Below are 26,592 nucleotides of genomic sequence, written 5' to 3'. Positions count from 1 at the left end.
AACAATCATCGCAACAGCAAATATCACAAAGTTCACACACAGACAAACAGGGAGCGGACATTTTCATTTTTAGATTTTATAAAACTCTGCACATTATGAGCAGACTTGGGAATATACCAAATATATGAATATGTACAGAAAAAGCCAAGCTCTTTACAACCGACCCAACAGGGATGGGTGTCACAGAGATGGCTTTTATTTTAACAATGTTATTTCAGAAGCCGCAAGGGCACTGCAAAAGAAAATGAGCAACACGGGGGAAAGATCATGAACCCTGCATAAAAGACTACCGTTATGTGATGGGTCCCCTTTCCCCTCACAACTAAACTGGTTTGGAAAAAGCAGGGGAATGAAATCAGCCTTCATAACAAGATGACTACTGCTAGAATTGGAAAAATGTGTCAATGTATAAGTCTTGGCTGCAAAAAGACAGCTGAATATTGAACCTCTTATGGTAACCATCCTGCAAAGATGATCTTCAAAACATCTCCAGTACAGGTGAATAAATCCTCCATTCATTGTCTATACTGCTCTTCTTCCTCTCAGGGTTACAGTTGGGCTGGATCCTCAGCATGCATTTTTACAAACATTTGTGAAAGAATGGGCTGCTTTAAGGAGCTCATGGAATTCCAACGTCGAACTACGATAGGATGCAACCTGTGCAACAAATCCGGTTGTGAAATTTCCTTGCTCCTAAAGATTCCACAGATAACTTTGAGCTGTATTATAAGAACAAAGAAATGTTTGGGAATGACAGCAACTCATGGCTTACCAGCAAGTGGTAAGCCATGGAAACGGAGTGGGGTCAGCGGATGCTGAGGCGCATGCTGCAAAGCAATCGCGAACTTTCTACAGACTCAATCATTACAGACCTCCAAACTTCATGTGACCTTCAGATTAGCTCAAGAACAGTGCGCAGAGAGCTTCATAGAATGGGTTTCCATGGCCGAGGGGCTGCATCCAAGCCACACATCACAAAGTGCAATGTGTCGGATGCAGTGGTGTAAAGCACTCTGCCACTGGACTCAAGCAGTGGAGAGTCTGGTGTGGATGAACTTGACTGTTATAGCTGCAAACGGTGGACCAACCTCATATTGAACCCTATGGATTAGGAATGGGATGCCACTTAAGTTCATATGCGACTCAAGTCAGGTAAGGGAATACTTTTGGCCATATAGTGTATATATGGCTTGCTTGAATATGCTAGGAACTAAGGTCAGATAGTTAAGATTCACCAAAAGTATTTCAGACAATAAGGCCAACATATTGTATTGGCAAAAATCATTCCCAACTGCCCAAAGTACAAAGCTGAAACAAGAAGTTGGCCTGTAAATTGGAAGGGAAGTAGAAATGGATACTACCAATCATTCATGGAAAAAGTTCTTGAGGGTGTACTATAACGTAATCAAACAACTAAATTTACTCTTATTCATCCTCTTGATATTAACACAATTAACTGATATATATGTATGTGTTTTTTTTTTTTTTAATTTATGAATACATTTGTGACATTTGACAAGGACATTCTGGCATCTAGATTAGAGGAGAGGGGGATTGGACCAACAGCCTTTTGATTGGACGGACACTCTACTAACTGAGCCACAGCCACCCTGGAATGAAACACAAGCAACTCTGGGAAGAGACTATTTGATTGTCACCGGTCCTTGCATTTAAAGCTGGGTTTTGAGTCTAATAAAATGATACACAGCAGCATTGAGGGAACAAAACACTTATCTTTATTATCAAAGCTCTTCCCTGTTCGGAAGCACATTACAAACGTCTATATAATTTACCTGTTTTATTTCTCGCCAATCTCTAGGCGCAAAAAAAAAATGTGACTCAATGAGAAGTGATCATGCAATAATCGTATTATTTATTTCTGAGTTGTAAAACATCCCAGCGCCAAAAACTGTCCAGTTATCTCTCATTCCATTGACTACTTGGTCCTCTTTAAAGCCCTGCCATTGAGTTGCTAAGTGTCCCTTTTGAGTAGTTGGTAACCTCTCACACCCCAGCACTGAGCAAGCACTGGAAAAAAACAAACAGAAAACAGTTCCACTTGGGAAGTGTGTCTTGCCCAAAAATTAATTTTGTTTGCCAACCAAAGTATTCAACATAACCCCCCCCCCTTACGAACCTCCCCTGCCTCCTGCTTGGTGCTATTGCTGCAGAGAAGCTCCTCGTTGTAGAGCTACGAATCCTCCCCCAGCTTCACCACAATGACTCCCAACCCCCACCCTACCCTTCCTTCCACGCAACCTCTTTGCCAGTGGCCCAACAAATCTCCTGAGGTGGGAAGTGCCAAACGTTCCAGCTGTTTAAACAGGTCAGTAGTTGGGGCTGGATGCCAGCAGCGGTAGTTCTGCCATCATGGTGCCCTATATTGCTGGTGCTTCCCCCCATGAATGCTATATTGTGCTTACCCCCATGAATGTCTTGTCCCTAAGGGGCCTATATGGCCAAAACAGTACTAGTAGTCAGCTGAGACACCCTAGATTTACCTGCCTTAACCTAATTTTCGTTTGCCAGTTGTTTTGAAAAGGCAAAGGGCTGTAAGTCATTTGTGTCACCAGAGCATCGGAATCTAGATATTTGACCTGGCAGTATAAAAACAGAAAATATGCACCATACAAGCCGCTCTTTCCATGAACCACACTGATAGCTGGCAAGTGTTATTTAACCCTGTGAGCTGCTGGAGTCATGCAGGAGAGATGTACTATACATAGATAAAAGGGAAAAGGGGAAACAAATATGCAAATCACAGACTTCTGGAAAAAGACAGATATTCTGTGCAAAAATAGAGCTCAACTCCCCCCCCCCCCCCATCTTTTTATAAATAGCTGTGATGCATTGCTCTAAAGACAAACAGAGGTTTAGGGGAATTTAATTTAAACCTTCAATTTAGAATGTGGGTGCTCACTGCAAAATTCTCAACTTACTTGAATTGTGGCTCGTAATGTTTCTAGCAATTAAATTACAGTAGGATCATTAAATCTGACACAATTTCTTCTGACTCTCCTCTTTTGTCCCTGAAGGAGGTAAATGTATTGTGATTTTTTTTCCTTCCACTTCAAATGAGGGCAAGCTTGATAATAGCTCATTCTGCCTTAGAAGGTGAAACAATATGAGGGCTTAATTTTGGTTTGATTGAGAAACTGGAGGTAAAGAGACAGTTTAGAGAGACTTTAGACAGAGGCACAGAAGGTGATGTTTAAAACAGATATGCAGTCATGCAGATATGAATGCTATCAGAGTTGTGCCCGTAGTCAGTGTACTGTTCCTAATAGAGGCCGGTGCCAGACCCACTGCATAAATGAATAGCAGTGAAATGACAGTCAGGATCTTTAAACATATGTGACTGGTCAATTCATAATATCTTTTCATTTTAGATTAAAAATGCCCAATGAAAAACAAAGAAAAAAAAATAGTAGATTTCAAAGAAACATGCCACAGGATCGAGCTGAAATACTATCTAATCAATAGAAGTGACGAGTGGACTAAAAATGGCAGTTACCCCTTACATAAAAGATAGTTTAAGTAAATTAATGGATTTATTAGGAGGTCAGGGACTAGACGTGACCCCTTTACACCTATGAAATGACATCCATCTGCCCTTTATCTGTAAAATGAATGGAGTAAAATCTAAGTCAGTAGACATGGAGACAAACTAAAAAAATAAATAAATAAAGGAAGCTGATGCAATGTCATTGAGGGGGGCACTTAGCGTAAATGAAAGGCCTTACCCATATCTGAATGAAGTGTAAGAGACAGGTCATTGGTATTAGAATCAAATTTAAACATGCTCCAGATCTGTCACAGAGTGCTGAAATTTATTAAATTGAGCTGTATAAGCCCACCGGTCCATGTGTGTTGAATATGAATCTCTCTCTCTCTCTCTCTCTCTCTCTCTCTCTTTCTCTTCAGCACATATAGTCTTAGTTCCTATGCCCTCTTTCATATCGCTTTGTGAGGCAAACACATTTCACCCACAGCCACCTATTTAACCTCTTGTTGGACGGAGTCATCGCCCACAGATATTTCACATCAAAATAAATTTCCAGACCCGTTTAGCCTAGTGTAGCAGTTTGAGAGTGAGTTGCTGGCGCACTGACCTGCACAATGCACACAATGACACCGGCATGCGCAAGATAAAATAATATTTTATTGATCCCCATAGCTGATCGTCACAGCAGCTTAAAAACAATAGCAATAACAACAATAAATATAAACATGAATTTAAATACAATTAAATAGACGAACATAACCTTCCCAACGTGCCTGTATATATGTCTACATCTGTTTTTGCCAACATTCTTGATTCCTTTATCAGTGATTATTGTGGCATTGCTTTTCTTTTGGGCCAGATCAGTTTTCACCACTACGATCAATACACTGCCCACAGATTCTACCCTGAGCACATATGTGGTAATGATCACTCACGGTGGATGGTCCTGGCTGTTTCAGTGGAATTTAATTGGTTGCTTTAGTTGTCAAGTAGTGCAGACCTTTAGATTTGGGTTGACAGAGACAGAGTAAGCCTTAATTGGACTGCTGAGGAAAAAAGAAAGAATGAAAATAAAGGAAACACTGAGCTGATGTTACCATATCACGTGTCATTAAACTCACAATGCCCTCAAAGTTGTTTTTTTGAACAGATTTTCTATAGAAACAGAGAGCACCCATTGCTCATTCAAATATGTTATTTGCTTTCAACAGTAACCATTTTCAAAAACTATGACAGGAGATGAGAAGCTTTGGCAAAAGTTTGCCTGATAAAGTAAATTATAACACTTCGCCTAAAAGAAAAATGTTAAGTCATATCATTTCTCTGCTGGTGGGTTTCTGAACGCAACATGTTGATAGAGGAAGACCTTGGCATCCCATCACACATCACAGTGGACGTGACAGCAGGGTAGAGATTAGCGTTTCTTTTTTTTTTGGCCAACATCTTGATAGTAAGGGGGCTCAAGAAGCAGATGTTTGCCTGCTCTAGCAGTTTGAGATGACTTAATAAGATCCTTACAAAGAATGAGAATAATCATGAGTTCCATTGAGTATTCATTCATTCATTCATTCATTCATTTTCTATACTACTCATCCTGCATTCAGGATCATGGGGGGCTGGAACATATTTCTGAGGCATAGTTAAACCTGGACCGGTCACCAGTCGATGGCAAATCATTCTCTAATGATACATTCTTTTGGAAAACTTCCTACCCTGGTGGCAGTGTTAACTCGTGAGTTTGTAGGAAAACACCCATGACCTCCTGGCACATCCATTCTTCACTTTCATTTAATATTGATAAACATCATGTTTTTTTAAATACCCCACAGGTACTGGTTTTGCCCCATGCCCTCTTTTTTTTACAGTTCAACATAAGCCAGTTTTAGAACCGTAAAAATAGAGTTGCCTGGGAGCGGCACAATCAATTTCCATTACATCGAGGTCCAACTGGCCATCGCCAGTTGGCTAAACACTGGTAAGCAAACCTCCTGACCATGGAGAGCATGAATGGTGACATGCCTATGTATATGGTGGCACTAAAGCTGTGTTCCGGAGTATGGAACAGTAGAGATACAAATCAGACTTTACTAGTGCAAACCTCCATTTTCAGTTGCAGGCAAATTGAAATCAAGAATATTATTATTATGTACATTTTATTCTTAGACATCATTTTCCTTTCTGAAAACTATTTTACTTTTTTTTTCTCTCAAATAATGGAGCATGGTTAATTTCTCGCCCCACTGTTATGTGAACTTATCAGTAGAGATACAATTTTCTCTTTATTTTTTTCTTGGTGTGGTAGTTGACTCCCCGCAGTCATTTTAGATATACCTGTTCTAAAAAAGACCAATCTCCAACTAATTAACGTCCATTAATATATGCCACAAAATTGATTTTTCGTCACTTTAAATTATGCAAGAGTCCTGGCCGCTGTCTCCCTCCACCTTCTTATCTCTTGAACAGAATCACTGGATTGACACGTGGCTCAAGTGTCCTTGATGGGACATTTCTAAAAGCTGTCAAAGATAGCGGAGGCAGAAAAAAAGGAGACTATCTTCTAGGCAACAGACTTTATTACCTGTTGCCTTGGGGAGAACAGTTAATCTAAACTTACTCAAACTCTAACTCACAACAAAGGCCAGGTGAACTAAGCATTCCAGTCAGAAACAAGGGTTTCTACAGATCTCATTGTCATTTCTTTTTTTTTTGTTGCCTTTTCTACTACTGTGCAGCACTGCCCTGGTGTGGAATTATATTAGCAGTAGTTTATCACAGATTCTCACATCTTGGAAACTACGGTGCTGATTAAGTGTTAATTAGTTGAGCAAAGGCATTAATTATGTAACACATCATCCTAATTAGAAGCCCCAGATGTATCGCGAGCAAGAGGAGCATTCGTAAGTGTAGTTTGACAATCGACAGATATTTGACAGAGTGTAGAACAGCAGCATAGGACGAAGGTGACAGCTGGATTAACGTTCACAAATTAGCAGAAATTGTGCAAACCCCTCTTGAGTGAAACATATTGAGAACATATGATTAAAAAAAAAAATTAATGATGTTCATTTGCATATTCATTTTTTTTACATGTGATGCAAATGGGCTGGGTCAATGGAAACAAATAAATGAGGCCCCTTTTTCCAAACTTATCTTTCCTTTTGCCTCAACCAGCGCTCTGAAAACTCAATTTTAATGAAAGCCATCTTTATTCTTGTCAGATCATAAGGAACATGCCAAATTAGCACCTATAAGCTCTTGATCTTGTGTCCATGCAGGGGGATTATCGTCAGGAATTCTCCATTTTCAAAGAGTCTCAATAGATGAGCAGCAACGAGCAACACTGCGACGTCACCAACGGATCTCTGTTTTTTTTTTCACCATCTGTTCAAATCAACATCTGTTGCTCAATTTTGGTTTCATGATAGTTTACCTTTTGTCTAAGGTAAACAGGGTTTCTTAAAATGCACACACACACACACACACACACACACACACAAATATATATATAAACATATACATATACATAGATATTCACATATATACATACATGTATGTATATATATATTTATATACACACATACATACATACATATATACATACGTGTGTGTGTGTGTGTATGTGTATGTGTGTATATATATATATATATATATATATGTTGCTAAAAGCTGGAGTGAAAAGCTGGAGTGAGCAAAATGCCAGCAGTCTGGTCCACCTGGAATTTTTGTAGACTGGCTGCTTTAGCTAGAAGAACGGAAAAGGTGGTTGATGCGATGATCAATCTTCTTCTCGGCAAGTCAAAAAATGTCTTTCCTCTGAATCAAGGGTTCAGCCTCTGACACCGAAAGCCACATTGTTCAAGTCTTTAGTGGAAATATTCACTTAACTCTAGCAACTATAGACTAAGTAGTCCCGTTATCCTCTCAAATATAATCTTGATCATCATTGATTTGATTCATGGACAAATATAAAAGATGGTCTGTGTAGCGTTCCAGCTGGACCCACAACACCTTAATAGTCATTTCTTGGAATCCCTAACCTAATCCTAGTGTAAAGGCACACTAACATTAACATTATTACTTAATAATACTGTTTCATGCACTAAAGGTGACATTTAGTCGAGACTCTAATAAGTATTGTAGAGTAATAGTCTGGCACCATTAAATTAAAATATCCCGTCAGCAAAAGTCCCTTTTTCCCCCTCGTTTTAATTTTTATTAAAACACGAGCACTCCTGCATGCACAGCCATTATTATTAACCTCTGTGTTCATGTTCCACTTTGCAAGACAAAGAGTGAACATTCTTACTTAATCTTCCTGTCCACCTTTGCCAGTGCACTGTCTTATATCCAGCGACAAAAGCCGGGAGACACGGGGCCTTGTTTGCTTAAAACAGCATTTGGGCTCAGAAAATGCCCCTTCATGAGACACTGGGACACTTATCAATGTCATCTCATCTCATGGGCAGCTTGCCAGGTAAAACTAATTCCTTGAGGTTTTTCTTGGTGGTTGGCTTGCATGGCTCAGATCTGCTGGGCTGAGCCAGAAATAGGAAGAAAAAAACAACAACAAAAAAACATCACTGTTTTGTGAGGGTAAACGCTGTACTATGGATGACGCAGAAAACTGCAAATGTGGGCAGATTAGTTTAAGTCCATGGATATTAAATATAGGTTGGAAAAATTAAATAGGAGCAGTGGAGGAAAATTAAATCCTATACTGATACAATAAGCAAATAAAAACTGCAGTTGGAGAAAGCGGAGGCTCTACGCACGCTTCATGCTCAAATATTTTCTCTCCTGCTTCGCCCACGTCTTCCCCTGCTGTATATTCTGCAATCACATCTCCAGAGTGCTGCTTCTTTGATAGTGCCAGCAGGTGGAAAGTTCATTGGGATCCTGTGTGCACTACAGTATACTTACACACACAAATGCTCACACACGCACACAGCACACGCATGCACACCGCTTTTAGATTGATCAGAGTTCAGGGTCATGATGATTCGCCACATCGTGTTGTAGTGGAAGGGGAGTGCATATCTAGCTACCTGCCAACCATTGCAAGGTTGGGTGCAGCACTAAGTAAAATAAAATACATTATATTGAAATAAAAAAAAGGGAAAAAAAAAGTGACTTAAAATATCAGGATCATTAACTCGAGATTTAGACAAAAATCCTACATGAATTATTACTAATCATTCAAATAAAATACTTAATTAAGATGGCAGTAATTTAATAAAAAAAAATAGCATTAACATTTGGTAACTGACAATTTTTGGCATTCAACTTATAAATAACGATGAATGTTGTATTTGTCTTTGTATTGAGCCCTGCAATTGACTGGTGACCAGTCCAGGATGTATCCCGCCTCTCGCCCGATGACATCTGCGAAAGGCTACAGCTTCCCCCGTGACCTTGAGTGCAGGATAAGCGGAAGAAGATGGATGGATGGATAATAATAATACAAATAATTGTATACATTTAAAGAGTATTGGAGGGCAAAGATGGCTTGAGACTTTCTATTGCTGGCTCAGCAACTGCTAATTATACAACTAATTATAAATCTGAAGAGAAACAAAAGGGATGGGCTGATTCTCTACAGGAATCTCAAGACATTCATTACTAAATCAAAATATATGAATTGCTTCAATTCAAACATTTTGATTTTGTTCAACAGATTCTCTGTTTGCAAGAGGCTCAATTGTAGTGTCTGACCATCTTTCTTTTCACAGGGAATCTGCACCGTGAAAAGAAATTGTCTTCCAATTTGTAACGCAGTCATGCTCACCAGGAATGCTGTCTTCTTCTAAGGTGTCTAATACTATCAAAAATAATACCAGTAAATTCATGGAAAATTAATAGTGTCTGGTGTGATGCAACTTACCACTTCATAAAATCAAATGAATAGCAGTTAGAAAAAAAATACCTGAAAACGCTCAGTTTTGATCAAAATTCCACAGGCTGCATGTATTTGAAAAATGCTAGAAACATGCGTGGAAACATGCTCACAGCCAGCCAGCCAGCCAGCCAGCCAGCCAGCCAGCCAGCCAACCACACACATACACACACACACACACACACACACACACACACACACACACCTATCTGAAAAGCAAGACAGCAAGAGAAAAAAAGATGCCAAAATTAAATAAAATAAAATTTGAATTGACATCCCGTCACATAGGAACTAACACAAATAATCTCGTTCTTAAACCGGGGGGGGGGGGGGGGACATAAGGGTTAATTGTTTATTGAATCTACAAACACTGGGTCTGTTGCCTCAAGGGCAGTCAGTATGCATACGTAAACCGAAAAATTTTAAATTAAATTGCATGTTAAGATTTAGTATCTTCAATTACCATCACTGCTGCATACTAATGTAAGTGTAGCAAGTCTACAAAGTATTAACTCAGATTTGTCCCTTTGAAATCAAATCATTTCTTTAAGACATAATTACTTTTTATCTTTCAAAAGTCAATGATATTAATCCACATATAGCTATCAAATGACCCTAAAGCTGTCTGCTGTGATCATATCGGTGTAAAACCTGCAGAGCTCAACCTTGCTGATGGCTGTTCCTCAGGCGAAGATAGTGGATTGAAGAACCTCAGATGAATGCGGTCATTGATCTATTTGAGCACGGACAGAAAACGAAACAGCGTGACCATTAACAGCCTGTGTATAGCAAAACTCGAAATGATTTCATACATGTTTATTTTTGAGTGAATTACCAACATATTTGGTATTCAAGTAGTTAGATCTCAGTCCATTGCTGACACTATTCCCTTCTAAGTCATATAATAAATGTGTAAACACGAACCCCATGTACAGTATCTATACAAACAAATGCTTATGAGACAAACTAAATAAACCCAGTCAGTCTCCCAGATGGGTAACGTGTTAAGCGGCACATACACGGGTTGGCAGCTGTGCTTTATGCAGATCATACTGAGTGATTGCTGTAAGAGTGGCCACATAATTAATTTGAATCATGTACTGGTAGCCAGCAATGAAAGCTGAAATCAGAAGATTGTAAAGTTATCAAAAATGTGTGATGTTACAATAAAAAAACAAAAAAAATAATGATTTGGAATTCTGAGTCAGAATGCATCATCAGAATGCTTGACACCCCCCCCCTCCCCGCTGTAGAAGTCACATTGTGGTACACTTGCAGAATAGTGATACATCTCATTTCTTTATGTTACCTCATAAAACGGTAAAATAGCGTGCGTAAGATTAAAAAATGTAAGTCCTCATCAAGCACCTGCTGATTACATAGTGTATCAAATGCACATACATAAAAAAAGATTGCGCTCTGAGTTAACTTTATGCTGCGTCTTCTCCTTTTCCCTGGCACCTCGGGCAGATTAATTATCTTCCATCAATTAAAGGAGCAATTATATTTCAACCTTCTTCATATGCTAATGAGTCAACTCAGGAATGGAAGAGGAAATTGGTAATGGCCACCAAATGGGGCTGGCAGGAAATGTACTTTGTGGAATAGGGACGTGGAAAAGGCACTCACGTCATATTGAGCTGATGAGTAATATCATTTATTAGGGTTAACAAGAGCATTGAAGCCCCGGTTAATATATTAATGTTCATCAAATACCACCGTACTGTAAATGACTGATGAGTGAATGAGCTTTTTAACGTTATGTTTCTACCGTGTTCAGTTTTAGCACACTGTATCCACTGCCTTTCCTGCTGGTGCTGCACTGCTGGCTGTCAACTCTGCTCAACAGAGCCCCAAAACGATAAGCAAACGACTTAGTGGTTGTATAGGGATCAACAGACTTGATAGGACTGGGCTAAAATAAATATATTTCAGCTGAATCTCTAATTGAATGTAAATAGTAAAAAAATCTTAAAAAGGTAAATATATATTGTAATGTGGAAATTATTTGCTGCTGAAATATTTGTATTTCTCACTCACATATTTCTCATTATGTTTGTAACGGAAAATTATTTACTGATGGATAAATCCCTTGCATTGTCTGAAGTTTGGTGACTGGATCATCGTGAGGGATTGTCGACAGACTAAGTAGAATCACCATCGCTGGAGGGGCCATTCCAGATTCTCCTCGTCACCCACACCGCCATAAAAGCTGCTGAACGGGCCACTTGGATTCACACCAGCCACTGCAAGAAGATTCCTGAGTCATAGGACGATTTCCAGAGCCGGAAGACAGCTAGAGGCTCAAGGACAGACAAACCTGTGAGAATACGGCAAAGCCAGTCCCATAGATAATATGGACAAGCACTGACCACGGCACCTGTACCACCTTCCTGGACTGTATGGACTGAGAGGAACCACCACTTTCCTCACAACAGTGAGCCACATGGTAGTCTGGGTAGTCCGTATCAACCCATCTCCCAGGGTCAATGCTCAAGACGGTGTGACAACAGCTACACTTGAGCTTGAACATGCCTCCGTTAACCCTAATGAAACCAGAAGGAGAGCCGTGAAGCGACCCATGGTATCCAAAACAAGGACGGACCACTGCCTGAAGGGATATGGTGGAGTGCAATTGAACAACACCAAAGGATCAAGTACCAGGTTCCAATTCGATCTTTTCAGCATCATTTGTAGCAACCCTCAAACAACGTGGAGGGGTTATGATGTATGCATGTGCCTGCATACTAGTACATATAGCTGGTGCCCCATGTGGACTGATGTGTTCGCATGGACTGAGGTTGGGTGGGATCCAAAAACAGAAACAAGCAAGTGTGGGGATCAGCGGAGATGTGCACAAAAGCAGATCATGCTGACCAGGGGACGGTTTTTAGTAAATAACAGTCCCAATCCAGTGATTCAGCAAACAGCAAACAATTTATCACAATGTCTAGTGAAGACCGGCCCATGCCAGTCCAGCAATACTGTGTTCTATAGCTGTTCTACTTCATTTTGGGAGTAACCATTCCAGGAATGAATTCAATGGTACTCATTAAGATCAACATATTGCCACCTCAAACCAAACCAACCTTAACAACAAACATAATGGAAACGAACGGAGGGACCAATAATACAGTCCTGGACCAAAACATGACTGGACAGGAAGAGGGCGTGGTCACCTTTGATTCACAAAATCTGAGCACCCAAGATTTGCTAACAATAGCAACAGTATACAGAGAAAAATGGTTAGAATGACTCCAAGACGGTCAAAACCATGAACCTGTCTGATTGTCTAGCATGCTCTTCGACCCGACCAACACTGCTCACTGTACCAGCACTACTCCTACTAGACTCCGACTCAGACAGTTTCCATTGTAAGTTAAAACTACACATGGGAAATGACCATGGTAATTGTACTACTCTGGCATCCATATTCCCAATAGTAAGCAATACAACTACCATGCCACCTAGGTTTGTACTGCATAAAAGCAATTATACTTGCCTAGTCTGGAGCAGTACGACTGGGAAAACGGTGGGCCAAATGCCCAGTGACTGGTGTGTACAAACGATAAATGTGTCCGGGTGGGAAAACGCCACTAGATTGGTCTGGGCTAGGGCAGATTTGTTCTGGCACTGTGGGAAGGAAACATTATTGAATGCGCTACCTCCGTCGTGGACAGGAACATGTACCATGGTTAGACTAGCATTACCAGTGTCCCTTTTATACATAAATGCGTCAGAAATGCAGAGATGGTCAAAGCGTAGCACCACTTTGGCCCATAATAGCCCCACATACATAGATGCTATTGGAATCCCTGGAGAAGTACCGGACGAGTGCAAATTGGTGGCTCAAATAGCGGGAGGTTTGAGTCTGTGCTCATCTTGTTGACCCCAAACAAGAACATAGATAGGATAAACTATATCCATTACAATGTACAAAGGTTGGCAAACTTAACAGAATTTGCTGTAGCAGGGCTATCAGAGCAGCTAGCAGTGACCTCCTTGATGACAGTGCAGAATAGGATGGCTCTAGATATGCTACCAGTGGAAAAAGGAGGTGCTCGTTCAATGTTTGGAGGGCAATGTTGCATATTCATTCCAAACAACACAGCCTCTGATGGTTCAGTAACAAGGGCCCTTCAGGGATTAAGAATGCTGTCAGACCAAATGAGGGAACATTCTGGCATAAAAATCCCGCTGAGCGATATGATGGATCGCATATTCGTGAGATATAAGGGACTGGTTTCATCTGTAATGACCTCCCTTGTTATGGGATAACCACCATAGTCCTATACCATGTGCACGGCCCCTGGTAGAGCGACTGATTACTAGATGCATAGAAGGGAAAATGCCACCGCCATATTCTATGACGAAGGCTGAAGGACTGTTGCTTTTGGGAAATGATGAAGGTGAACAGGGAAATTCAGAATGCGAATTGGATTTTGATTCAGAATCAGGAGATGAATAAGCGTAATATGTTGTATCATTGCAATTTCTAACTGGTTAGTGCTCGATAAGAAGGGAATCTTATTCCCAAAAAAACATCAATTTCCCAACACTCAGGACCTATGATGAAGTACATAAAGCTAAGAGGTGGCCATGTGCTGAGGGTTTTTGGAACTCTAGGCGATCTTTCCTGTCAATGCTTATGAATTAATGTGTACATTGTTGTTCAATGAACAAAACGGGAAAGTGTATTGGGAAAATTATTTACTGCAAATTGTTTGTATTTCTCACTTGAATGTCTTCTCATGCCGTATGTAACGGAAAATAATTCACCAATGGACTGTTGAATCATTCGTATTTCTCATTCGAATATCTTCTCATGACGTATGTAAGGGACAATTGTTTGCTGATTGACTGCTGAATTGTTTGTGTGTCTCGCATACATGTCTTCTCTCATGATGTGTGGAGTAAGTACAAAGAAGAAACTGAAGAATATTTTGAAAAAGTCCTGTACCCAGCTGGATGTAAGATAATGTCACACATGCCCTGACTGATGAATCGTGCCCGGAGGAGGAGGAGGAGAAGGGGCGGCTGCTCCCTCCCCATCCGTGATCTACAATGACACGACTAGGGAAGAAGTCAACTCCCTCGACGGAGGAAAGAATGTGATTGACTGAAGAGGAATGACCCCCTTCCACCTGGATACCTATCTCTGAAAACCTCCAAGGACTATAAACGAGGGACTTGCCCCTTCCACCGGTGGGATTTGGGTGCAAATCCAAGAGAACTCCTAGAGAACTGTTTCTTGGGTGTCCTGACTCTTCTGTTGTTTAAGAACCTCTCAGCCTACGAAAAATCCAGTCCATATTTATATATATATATACATATAATTCTGTAATTCTGTGTATATATATATATATGTTACAGAATATATATTACATATATTACATATTTTAGAATTATGCAGTTAGTTGGTGTGAGAGAGGAGGAGACAGAGAAGAGGGTTAGATGGAGAAGATTGATTCCCTGAGCCAACCCTCGATGGGAAAAACCTAAAGGAAAAGAATAAACAATATATGTGTGCCAGGCAAGGATTAATAAAGCAATTTACTCAATATTGATCATCAAATCTTGTTAAAGTTACAATAACAACTCAGTTGAATAATGGAAGGTCATAGAAAGCATGTAGTGCCTACTTATGAAGATTTAACCATTTGCACCTATTTCTTTTTTCACTAACTGAAGTCCAATCATAATCTGAAGATCACACCTTCTGCCTTTTTGCAGAAAGACAAAAAGAACGTTGATGCATGTTTTCAATAATACATTGAGGTAACAAAAATATATTGGATATAACCTGAGTTGGTTGTCAAAAAAGCAGCAATGGCCATTGTATCTTTGGCCTGGCTGACACGAGAAAGAAATTGAAATGCAGCTATCTTTTTAAACTAGGATCTTTTTTGTCATGTTGCACTAGAGAATAACCAATGCATGGAACAGATTTATGATACTGTGGTCATATTTACATTTGAATTCAAAGTCAAAAGCACTATTACATTTTTCTTCACAAAGGCCCTTAAGGGGACTCTTGTTTCAAAGTAGTAAACTCAACCCCTGAAAGTAACTTGAGTTGTTATTGTTTCCATTCAGAAATCATAACCTTCATACCCTTAGATAGAAGGTGCAGCTATTCAGCAAAAAAAAGGCTTTAGTATAGTAATAGGGATAATGTTGCCTTGTTAAAACCCCCTCACACTCAAAAGTAAGTCCTTTTAGCGTGGTTGAATAAAATGGTCAAACAAAGCGCCAAAGAAAAGTTTATAGCCACAAACAGGCAACATAATCAAGGGTCTCCGTTCAAAATGGCTCAGGTCTGAGATACATTGATAATATCAGGCCGACACATCAGACAGAAGGTAGAGAGTTATAATATCTGAAGACGTTTTTAAGATTGCTTTCATCCTCTTGGGTTTTTGGCTATTTATATGCTCATTCTGCAAAATATGCCGTTTCCTTTCCCTCAATTCGACACATTATTCCACACCAGTTCAAAGTAAGGAAAAGCAGGTTAACGGCATCAGAGGAAGAGCTCATTAGACACACTGACAGCCTATTTTACACACCAAAGTTGCTGATCCCTATATATCTATTTCATCACTGTTCTTTATCCTGGGCTGCTTAATCAAAGACATCAAACGGTGCACCTGAAAAAGAAGTAATAAACCCCCCAAATTTCATTTAAAAATGAATGTCGCTTCCAATCACCCAGCCGGGAATCTCGTTATAATTTCAGCGGCGCTCATTATAATCAAATAGTATCTGACCTTTTGTCCCACTGCATCACTTTGAGAGGGTGTAGGCTGATAAAGAGGGACGTGCCAGGGATTTTGATGGCGACTGAAATCGTCCGTGGGAGGTTGATGATAAAATTACAGATACCTATTGTGTATACTTATTCCAGATTACAATAAAAAGGTCATATTTGCAAAAAAAAATGTTTTAAAAAGGTCAAGAAAATGAGTCTCTTTGGGTAACACGTTGTTTAGTTTTCGAAAATGTGACAACGATTGTTGCTGAGGAAACAGGTTGCTTGCAATTGCTGATTATTTTTCTTTTTCAAAATGTCCTTCTAGGTGGTATTTATTGGAAATACAGTGCAGATTCATTTATTTATTGTTTCAGTTATTCATTATCAATACCGCTAATCCTGTCATCAGAGTTGCGGTGGGGCCGCAGCCTATTTCAGCTGTCATTAGTTGAAAGGCAGGATGAACCTGGACCAGTCGCAGGTCGATCAGAGGGCCATATATGGAGACACAAAAACATTCACCCACTCATTCACAAGTCATGTAGAGAATTTCTGTTGGAATCAAACAAGGGTCCTTCTTACCATGAGGTTGAAGCACTAACCGCTTCGCCTCCCTGCCCTCTGCAGATCTTTTCTTTGAATTAAATGAAGATGTGTCTTACACTCAGACAGTGAACAGGATTAATAACCATTGCAGGTAATAGAAAACATTGATTAAATATGAGATTTGCAAAGCCCGGATGTGTCTGAACATGACACGCATTGTAAGAGTTTGATACTTTTATTCGGTGTTGATGGGGACTGGAGAGTTCAAAGTGTCGAGGGCTAACAAGTTACAAAGGAAAAAAAAAGGCTCATTTCATTACAGCTTCTGATAGCTCCGGCACGGGCTAGATTTTTTTTTCCAAGTCCCAAACCAGAGCCTGTGTTTGCTTTGAACGCGCGTACACATCCTATTTTGAGATTCAAATATTTCCCTTTTCTAAGCTATCTTTTTAACCTCCTCTCTTCAAATCCTCTCAGGAGGTTGGTACTGAAAGAAGTAATGAATAAAATGGATGGTTAACTTTTACGAAAAAATCACAGTATGAAAAAAAACAACATAAAAATATGTTTTATTTATGTATTAACGTATGTGTGCATGAATGGATGGATGGATGAGCAGATGCATGGACGCTTGACATTGATTTTATTGAGTTAGACTTCTTCCAGCTGGGCAGGAACACAACTGTGTTCAGGGTCTGAGATTTTCACAAAACTAATTTTTTCAACAAGCAGAGTATATCTGATACCATGAATATTTAAAAATTAAAAAAAAGTTTTCACTCCATGCTTATTAAATACTTCAATACTCACCACTTTCATTAAAAAACCCATTTATTAAACCAGAATCCCAGGAAATGGTGCTGCTGCGAGTGTCAGAATTTAAACAGATTTTGAGCAGATCAAATTCATATCTTCATTTCATTATTTTTGTTTTATTTTTGAGTCAAGTACTAACCTCTGTGGCAAAAGTTATGAATCTTAACTGCATTTTCACACCTTAACTACAGTCATGTGTCATGGTGGATGCTGACGTGGTGTTGCAAGGTGCATCTATAATCATACATAATTACATAATTAACATGACTTATTTTTCGGTATATTATTAAAGTGCTTGACATTCATGAATCCAGGATTCATGCATCCATGAGAGATTTAAGCTGACATTTTAAGCCTGGTGAAAGAAAATGATTTATGATTTAGCCCGACCTACAGTGGAGTCTGTCTTTGTCTTCTTAAAGGGACTATAAAGTGTAATCAAGTAGCAGTTAACAGTAAACACTTTGTCTGACCTTCACACCCAGAATGAACAGCAGCAGCGGCAGTGAAATGTAACAGCTGCTCTATCAATCTGAAATCTTTTCCCTTCCCTGCATACAGTCTCAGTCTGCTTTAGCACAACTTTGTCTCTATACATCTAGACGTGTGTCACAGCAGGAAGTGTGAGCTGAGCCAAATACGACACTGATTGGAGGAGTTATCGTTGCATGAAAGTGTAGAAAGAGGAGGTAACACATTTGCAAGCTCGGCTTTTATATTAATATCTTTGCCCTGACATAATCTGCTCATGCACAAATATGGTTCATGGATGTTTTTTTTGAGTTATTGGTAAATTACTTGGCATCTTTAATAGTTAATATCTAATTAGACCTGGGACTTTAACACATTAATATTGATTATTCAATTATCAAAATAAAAATACTTGTTACAAAACTTAACTCAATTGCACTTTAGTTACGGAACATTTCTCGCTGTACGAGTTCCAGGGGTGACAAATTACATCAATTCACATTGTGATTAGCACGATGGACGAGGCAGATGAGATGACATTGGTTGAGAGGAATAAGAAAGTTCCAGATGGAGGTACAAACATAAATGTTGTTCTTTGCACAACACAAAACAAATTTGTGCAACTGCATGTTGGTAACTTTGCTGTGGTACATAACAGCATTGCTCGTATGAGCGAGCAGAATACCACTGGTCAATACTCGACCATATGTCACCATTCATATGATGGATCGCTGTTGACCGTAGACCACTCTCCTCGACGTGGAAGATAAGGGGTTATGAGAGCTGCTGCAGATCGATGCAGCTGATGAGAATTACAAACTACCTTCCAGAGAGACAATGTCAGAACAAATTCAGCTGCTGTATGAAGACGGAGGGGAACTACGATTCGGATTATTTCAGGATACAGATGTTTTTTCTGCACTCATCAGTTTTACCAGGAATGGAATGGAATTAAAAGGTAACTGATTTTACAAAGTCTCAAATATGTATATTTTTTTAATCAACTTGACCCCCCTATATCAAGCACAACATGAAAATTATATGAGCCGAAATGAAAAATGCGCTTATTTGAATGGAACCTGGAGTTAAAACCAAAAAGTCCTTCCTGTTGAATAGAAAGAAGGGGCTCTAATTATCCAGACAGCCTTCCATGCCATCTTTGGTTTTGACAGAGACAGTGGGAAGCAATTTGTCATGTCTTTCAGGGTTAGTCCCAATATACTTTGCAAATCTCGAAGAAAAAACTGCTGAAGTGGTTCGGAACAAATCCAACTACTCAGCAGTTAAACCAAAGAAGTTCCTGGTGACAGCAGGGTTGTTGGTTTTGACATTTCAGGTAAAAGTCCAGGTATTATCTAGAAAAACTTTTTGGATTTCTGATTTTCTTCATAGCAACCAAAACCTTTTGGGTCGTCACCATGTAAAACTGAAACAGTATAAATTTGCTGCACACAAGCACTCAAAACACAGACAGTAGGATTAAGAAGAAATGCTTTTTGTTTTGTATTAAATCTGAATTAAAGACAGTCTGAGCTTTTCATTACCTGTGACGGACAGCTCAGTGGTTCTCCGCACCACAAAGCTCCCAAACTGTAATTCACACGTGTAATTCCCAATGTCATCTTCCCGTACTTCCTTAATGGAGAGAGTGTCCCTCTTTCTTTCTATGGTCTGTCTCCACTGCTTTGGCTTGCACTCCTGTATTTAATAGAAGACGCACAAGTATTAACATCACTTTATCTCATATATAAGCATGCAGCTATGACATTAGCTTTAAAGAAACCATATCATGTTTATAATGTTGCTTATCTTAAAGTACATGAGGGTAAAGTAACAAAACATGTCAAACATATCCTTTGACAGTAAATAATATGACAGCAATACGGTAAATGAATATTAAGTAAACTCAACCAACTCATAGAAGTTAATACAGACACAGTGAAAAGAGGCAATCAAAAAATAACACTGACAGCAGAAATTGGGTTCTGCAGATACTATGAGTAATTCAGCAAGTGGTGATAAATTATTACTTATTGAAAACAGCCCCTCAGGATTTTGGGCCACAGAACACCTGAGGCAATGGAAACTGGGGCACTTTGGAATTTTGTGTCCAATTACCGTCCAAGACAGGCCTCCCAGTATTCAGGCAGCCTCCACTGACAAAGTGCAAGCCAAAAACTGAAGTTTTCAGCCTGCAGTCACCATGCACTATTTTCATTTAACTCTGTGGATAACTAAGGAAATGCTGCATCCACTTTATCTGACACTGACATTTAAAGTAATGGTGCAATAAGCTTCACCTTCCCCTTAGACACAAGGGGGGGGTTGCTTACGGAGGTACTTTTCTCTGACTGTGAAGACAAAGATGATATCAATATACTATAACTGAATCTGATAAGAGTACGTTTTGTGAAAGCAATATGTTTATATTTAAAATATATGAAAAAGTTCCTCAAGAGAAAGTGGAAATTTGAGATGGATAGTTAAACATCCTGTAATTCTCAATAAAACAAAGGGCTGCCTCTTACCTTGTACCAGACAATTTGCGGCTCCACTCCCAACTGTATGTAATCCTCAATGCCTATGCAGGTGATGTTCTTGCTTTTGCTTAACTCTGCTTTTTCAAAGAACCTCATTTTGGAGTTGTAACAGAGGTCTGTGTCATTCTCTGCCACCGTGAGAGACATGGAAACTTTCATGCAGTATGTGGAGTTTCTGTGAAAGAATCAAAATGATTAGTCCATAATAGAGTAAGTACATATAAAAAAATACCTTGCTGAAATCTGTCCAGGTGTTCGAAGCAAAGTCCCTCCCTGGCTTCTACCGGACTCTGTTATTAAATTTCCCTCTCCATTATTTGCAGTAGAAGGAGACAGAAATGAAATAACCCCGAATACGTTTCAGAATTAAAGTCAGAGATTCGAGGGCCTTGATGTATATTCCATTTTTTTTGCAACAAAAGACAGGTTTCTTACTCCTACTCCTACATGTCAATGAAGTATGCTTGTGTGCCTGAAGTCCCAAGGACAAAGCCAATAATAAGGAGTGACAGCTTTGAATGTCAACAGTGCTCGAGGATTGATCGGGCCTTTTGTTTTCACATGCTAAGCAGTAGCCGTGTGAGGTGGCAGAAAATGACTTGCAACAATTGATGTAGTGTAACCGCTCAAGTCATATACATAAAGTATAAAATTTATAACACAAGGGAAAGGAGGCGTAAAATGCAAGATTACTATGTGCTTGTCTAGGCACACAGACAACAGTAGTTATCCAAAATGGGACAAATGTTTCATTTTCCTACCATAGTATATCCTCACTGATTTGTGTTATCCATCCACTGGGATGCCCATCATGAAATATTAATCTTAAACCAGTTTAGTGTTCTCCTGTATTTATGCAGCAGCTCGTTTGAATACAGAATAGATCTGGTCCAGATATGGTCGAGAAGAATGTGGTCAGTGGAATGTGCTCTGCAACCGCAATAGCGGAAAAGATAAAGTTACTAAGCATTTACAGAGATGCAGTCCTGGTTGTTAATGGAACGATTTTGAGATTGGATCTGCTGTCTGAGTAATTCTTAACAGAATTGTGGGATCAAGCAACTTATTGATTCACAGCAAAAGTTGTGCTATCTGGAGGAGGGACATGGAGGCAAAGATCCTTGATGATCAATGGATTCAATAAGAGTGCCTTTTCATTGCCAAAACCGGCTAATGAGACTGTCACAGTTGACGAGTGGTTTGACTGTGGCAAATCCCAACTGGTTAAAAGACCAAATAAATTGGCAGTGTTTAGGAAAACCTCAGAGCTAATTTTCCAAGTAAAGCTGGTTATACAAATTGAGCTGAACCAACAAACAATTACAAACATGTTAAATCCTGACATAATTGTGCAGCATTAGCTGCCTCATGGATTAGTACGACACACAATGGTCTTCGCTGCAGTGTTGGCAAACAATACCCTCACCCTACGGACTGGCCGGTGCGCCTACAGTAAGTGTAGGCTTAGGCGACTTTTACATGTCGCACGGATGCAAATGTGACATGATGTGGAGATTATCCCAGACAACTTCTACCAGATGGACACCTGTGCAAATGAGATCCCATGGGTGCGCTCGCCTCCCTGTTAAATATTCTGGGCAGCGCTGATAAACTTGCTCGCTGGAAGAGAGAGAGAATTGTGTCATCTGCTCTGCATGAGTGATCGATGGTGTGGGCCAGCACTTTGTCCTACAATGTCTTTCCAACATTTTGACTCCATCTCCATGCTTTTTGAGCTTGAAGAATGGAAGTGATCTCTCGACTTTTCACTCAGCAGGTATAATATTCATGAAGCTTTTTACAAAGGACCAAGCGGGGAAATGATCCTGCTGCTGCACACTCCAGAGACTTAACTATGCCCTGAGCTCGGAGTACTGGAGCCCTCTGCATTCTGCAGATACAGTGATAACAAGCTAGATGATACCATGGCATTAACAGACGAGAGTGTCTGTCAAATGTGTCAAACTGAAGGGGATATGCAGTGTTGTGACAATGATAGATAGCATCCTGCATACATCAGCCGAGAGAAGTGCCAGGCTGACAGCTACAGTATTCAGCTGGAGGGCAAGCAGAGGACTCGAGCTGCAATATGCGGCAAATGCAGTAAAAATATGTGCAATGGCAAGTTAGGGGTTAAATAGTCCCACTGAAACAGAGTGGAAAAGTACCACAATCTTTTCTCGCTGAAGAATACTCATGGGATTTTGAAACAGTTTCTACTTCCAGACTTACATGAAACCTAAACAAAGAACAAAAAAACAAAACAAACAAAAAAAAAAAAAATGACAGAAAGACGGTATTTCTTGATACAAAAACCCCATTCCATTAATATGACTTTCCCTAATTTATTCTACTGACAATTAACTCTCCCCCTTCAGTGATAGAACCAGAAGGAACCTGCATGTTAACTGCAACTCTTCATTGTGATATATTAAATAATAGACTGAAGAATTGATTTGAGTCTCTCCTGGGGTTCCATGGCCCCTATAGGGAAATTAATGAACTTACTTAATGAATCTCATAATTAAAATAACTCCTCTTTAATAGAAATTGTTTGATGAAATAATTGCTGATTACTAATTAGGCCTTCATTTCTATTGACAATATTGCTGGTGTGAAGACTCTAAACTATAAGAGGTTCATCAGTTTTGTTGAAACTGTTTAAGCACATAATGGAGGTTTCCATGTTAAATTTCATCAAACTGTAAGGATCCTCATTTGGCTAAATGTGCGTTCTTTCTGTCACATTAATTTTGGGGAGAGTTACGTGTGACATTGTTTGAATAATTTCACCCACGCATTGTTTTGTTCCATGTTACCAACCCGATATAGCTCATACAACTGCGGCCCCTCTGGAAATGCACATATGCAGGAGTTAATGAAGTCTGGCATGACTATATGTACTTAAGAGACAGATGTAGGATTGCCTTTAGGCAGGAGGGAGAATGTCTTGTTAATGTTAAATGGCTGCTAAGACTAAGACATGCTAAAATATAAATGGAGTGAAACAATGAAAAAAACAAAGGTCAGAAAAGTTGTTGACTAACTGCTGATAGAGACTGGATTTGAGGTTCTCAAGTACAAACCATAAAAATCTTTAAAAGACAGCAAATTAATAGATATTCATTGACTGTCTTCTCCAATGTGGTTGTGGATAGTTTTTTTGAGGAGTTGTTTTGATTAAAAAAAATGAAAATGGTATTTAATTGGTTGTTAAATTGTTGCTGAATTATAAATGTATTGGCATATCTCTCTGTATGACATCACTCTGCAACTAATGGGGTGCCCTTTCTCGATAATCTCTTCCATGTTCTCATTCTTATTTATCAATACATATTAGGGGAGTAATTATTAATGCACATCATGAATCTGATCGACACACAGTGAGTTCGATTCAGAACTAGTATTTTTAGCATTCAGCAAATCCTTACCACATTAAATCACAAATCCCCCAAATTTTAGTGCCATGCTGACTATAACTGGTGTGACGTGAGCATGAAAGAATAAGTGATATTAGTTAATAAATTGTAATCTCTTAATGAATGATCTATGTCCACTTTATCCTTCTTTTAGGTATTTATTATAACAAGGATAACTTCCTTGGTATAAAAGCAGAATATTGTGGATCCTTCTATTCTACTCCTTTTTATTCTATATCTCACAAAAGCGGAGATTAAAAGTTAACACCAATTAACCTAAATTGGGAGTTAATTGTTCTTGCATTATTTATGAGCGTGAAGTGAAGGTCACCGCAAGCGTTTGGTAGATTGGGGTTTCTACCTATAGTGCCCTTACAATTCACCTGTCAACCAACACCAGGTTTCAAATGGCTGAAGGTCCTTGTTTGCCACATCAGATTGTGGCTCAACTTGCTTCAATTTAGGTCCTGTCTGAGATTTCAGTATGTTGCTGCCATGCAGAAGCAACCATCTGCTATAGTGATTATAACCCGTCCACTTCTCTCTTTTCCCTTCTTGTGTTTGTGGTTTGTCTTTGTCAAAAGCCTTAACCCACCAAATCTCACTTTCTCTCTATTACATTTGTACACCTTTTCTATCAGTGTAACACCCAAGTCTGTAGATAATTGAGTTTTTCCAAACTTTGACAAAGTGCTTGCCTCCACCTGTCGACACACCCTTGCACACAAGCCAGACATAAAGAAGTACTTTCCTTACAATTCCTCGATGGGAGGAACAAAAATAGGAGCTATATCCAAGTAGAAGAAGAAACAAAACAATAGCATAGAAATTGGAAGTCTCACCCCACAACAGGAAGGTCCCTGGTTTAATTTGCATAGGCCCTTTGTGGCCTTTCTCTGTCAAGCTTGAATGTTCTTTCTGTACCTCTGTGGGTTCTCCCAGGTTGTTGAGTCCTCACACACTCCAAAAAAAGGCATTAGATTATATAAATGCTCTACATTTTCCATTTGTATGGAAAATGTAGAGCATGGTATTGTATGGTATTTGTATGTCTCTATCGACGATTGATGACCAGTTCAAGTTGTACCCTCACCTCTCACCCGCTGTCATCTGCATACTTAGTTTAAGGAATCTACTCAGTCAACAAGCCAAGTATACACAAATGTTTAAGACCTCTCAGCTCCCTTGGTTTGTGTGTCTCAAAATGACAGTAACACATCTCATATGCAAACACATGGCTCAGTCATTTCCAAGTCGATGCCTTGAAGGAGCTCATTTTCCATTTCATGACCCCTTCAACTCATCTTTATGCTCGGAACCTGGCTTCATAACAAGCATAAACAATTACTTCCATTGTATGTTCCACTACTGTACCTCTATCATGACCTTATTCATTGGTTTCCATGTCCTCTGGGTCTAATGTATGAGAATCTTTACTGCTATGCATGTCAAATACAGCTGGTCTAAAATGAGCAATGCTGCTGCTTGAGTTATATTGCAATGACAGGTCTATGGTCTGGGATGGATGATACAAGGTTATAAAAGGTTGATGAGGTTTGTGTTGCTTTCTACACAGTATAGAGAATTATTGAGCATGCTGCATTGAACAATGTCATGCTATTTACCAACAGAGGAAGGTGACTAGTTTTTGTTTTGTTACTTCTGAATAAAGAAGTCTCTGAAACCATTTTGGGTGAATGTATAAAGCAAATGAACACTGAGATTTTGAAGCAGTCAGTTTGGGTCAGAGGATTTTCAATGGCAATAAACAGCTTTGTTAGCGCCAGTAGCTACAACCCCCTAAAAAGGGGCCACACGGTTTAAACATGGTCCTAGTAAAAACCATAAAACAACAAACTTTCACAGAGGTACTAACATTGATTGATCAGGGTTTTTTTCTTTGAATGGAAAATGCCTTTAATTGCCACTAATTCTTGCATTCCACTCCTGGTAAGTGAGAAAACAAGCAAAAGAGACCCCTTTGTGCCTTGCTGGGCATTTGCATAAAAACCACCTCCTTTACAATGGCTGTTTCTAAAGGCAGAAACGTGGAAAAACCATGGATGAGCCTGTATCTCCAATCAAGACATCCCATAGATGGAAGAGGTGGAGAGTGGGGCACTGTCTTCTGTCAGGGACACCCACATCAAATGCACTAGGGAGGATGTCATTGGTGACATACCCCATTCTTGGACTCTTTAGAACATATCCAAAAGGACAGAAGACAGACACAAAGATCTAGCAAAAACCAAAGCACTCCTATCAATTCTAGTTGCCTGACTCTCACCACTCCCTTAAACACAAACCAGGGCTCAACAGAACTTTAGACAATTGTGTGAAAAACATTCCTGACCCTTTGCATTTCAATTTAGTAAGGTGATATGTTTTACTATATAACTTTTCAAAACTCATTTTGGTTGCATAACTTTGTGCTATTTACATTCAGAAATACAGGGTTGAATAAGAAAAAAAAAAATCAAGTGATTGCTTTAACTGGTAGCGTTAATCTGTTTCCATTCCTATTACTCTTTGCAGCCAGACTTTATATTTAAGCTGTGCTATGTGAGTTTTTATCCTATATCCAGTTTGACTGACAGCTGTGGTATTGCAGATGTCTGGCTTGGGGTTGCGCTGTTCAAAATCCTGTT

The 26,592-nt window shown here is 39.4% G+C and overlaps 1 protein-coding gene across 2 annotated transcripts in view; it reads right to left on the bottom strand.

The window, feature by feature from the left end:
• The window catches only part of LOC147233360 (interleukin-1 receptor accessory protein-like 1), a 235,907-nt gene that overhangs the window by 99,374 nt on the left and 109,941 nt on the right, over positions 1-26,592 (bottom strand). For both annotated transcript variants that reach the window (XM_086148079.1, XM_086148080.1), the window contains exons 4-5: positions 20,514-20,700; positions 19,530-19,683 (exon numbers count right to left, since the gene is read on the bottom strand). In XM_086148079.1, the coding sequence (XP_086004205.1) occupies positions 19,530-19,683; positions 20,514-20,700 (341 nt within the window). The remainder of the gene's footprint in view (positions 1-19,529; positions 19,684-20,513; positions 20,701-26,592) is intronic.

This window comes from Fistularia commersonii, chromosome 6, assembly GCF_037954325.1.
Source record: "Fistularia commersonii isolate RoL2024-O1a breed Wild chromosome 6, RoL_Fcom_v1.0, whole genome shotgun sequence".
Lineage (NCBI taxonomy): Eukaryota > Metazoa > Chordata > Actinopteri > Syngnathiformes > Fistulariidae > Fistularia > Fistularia commersonii.
The sequence above is the reverse complement of the archived record's forward strand: the minus strand, read 5'-3'. Positions and strand labels throughout refer to the sequence as shown.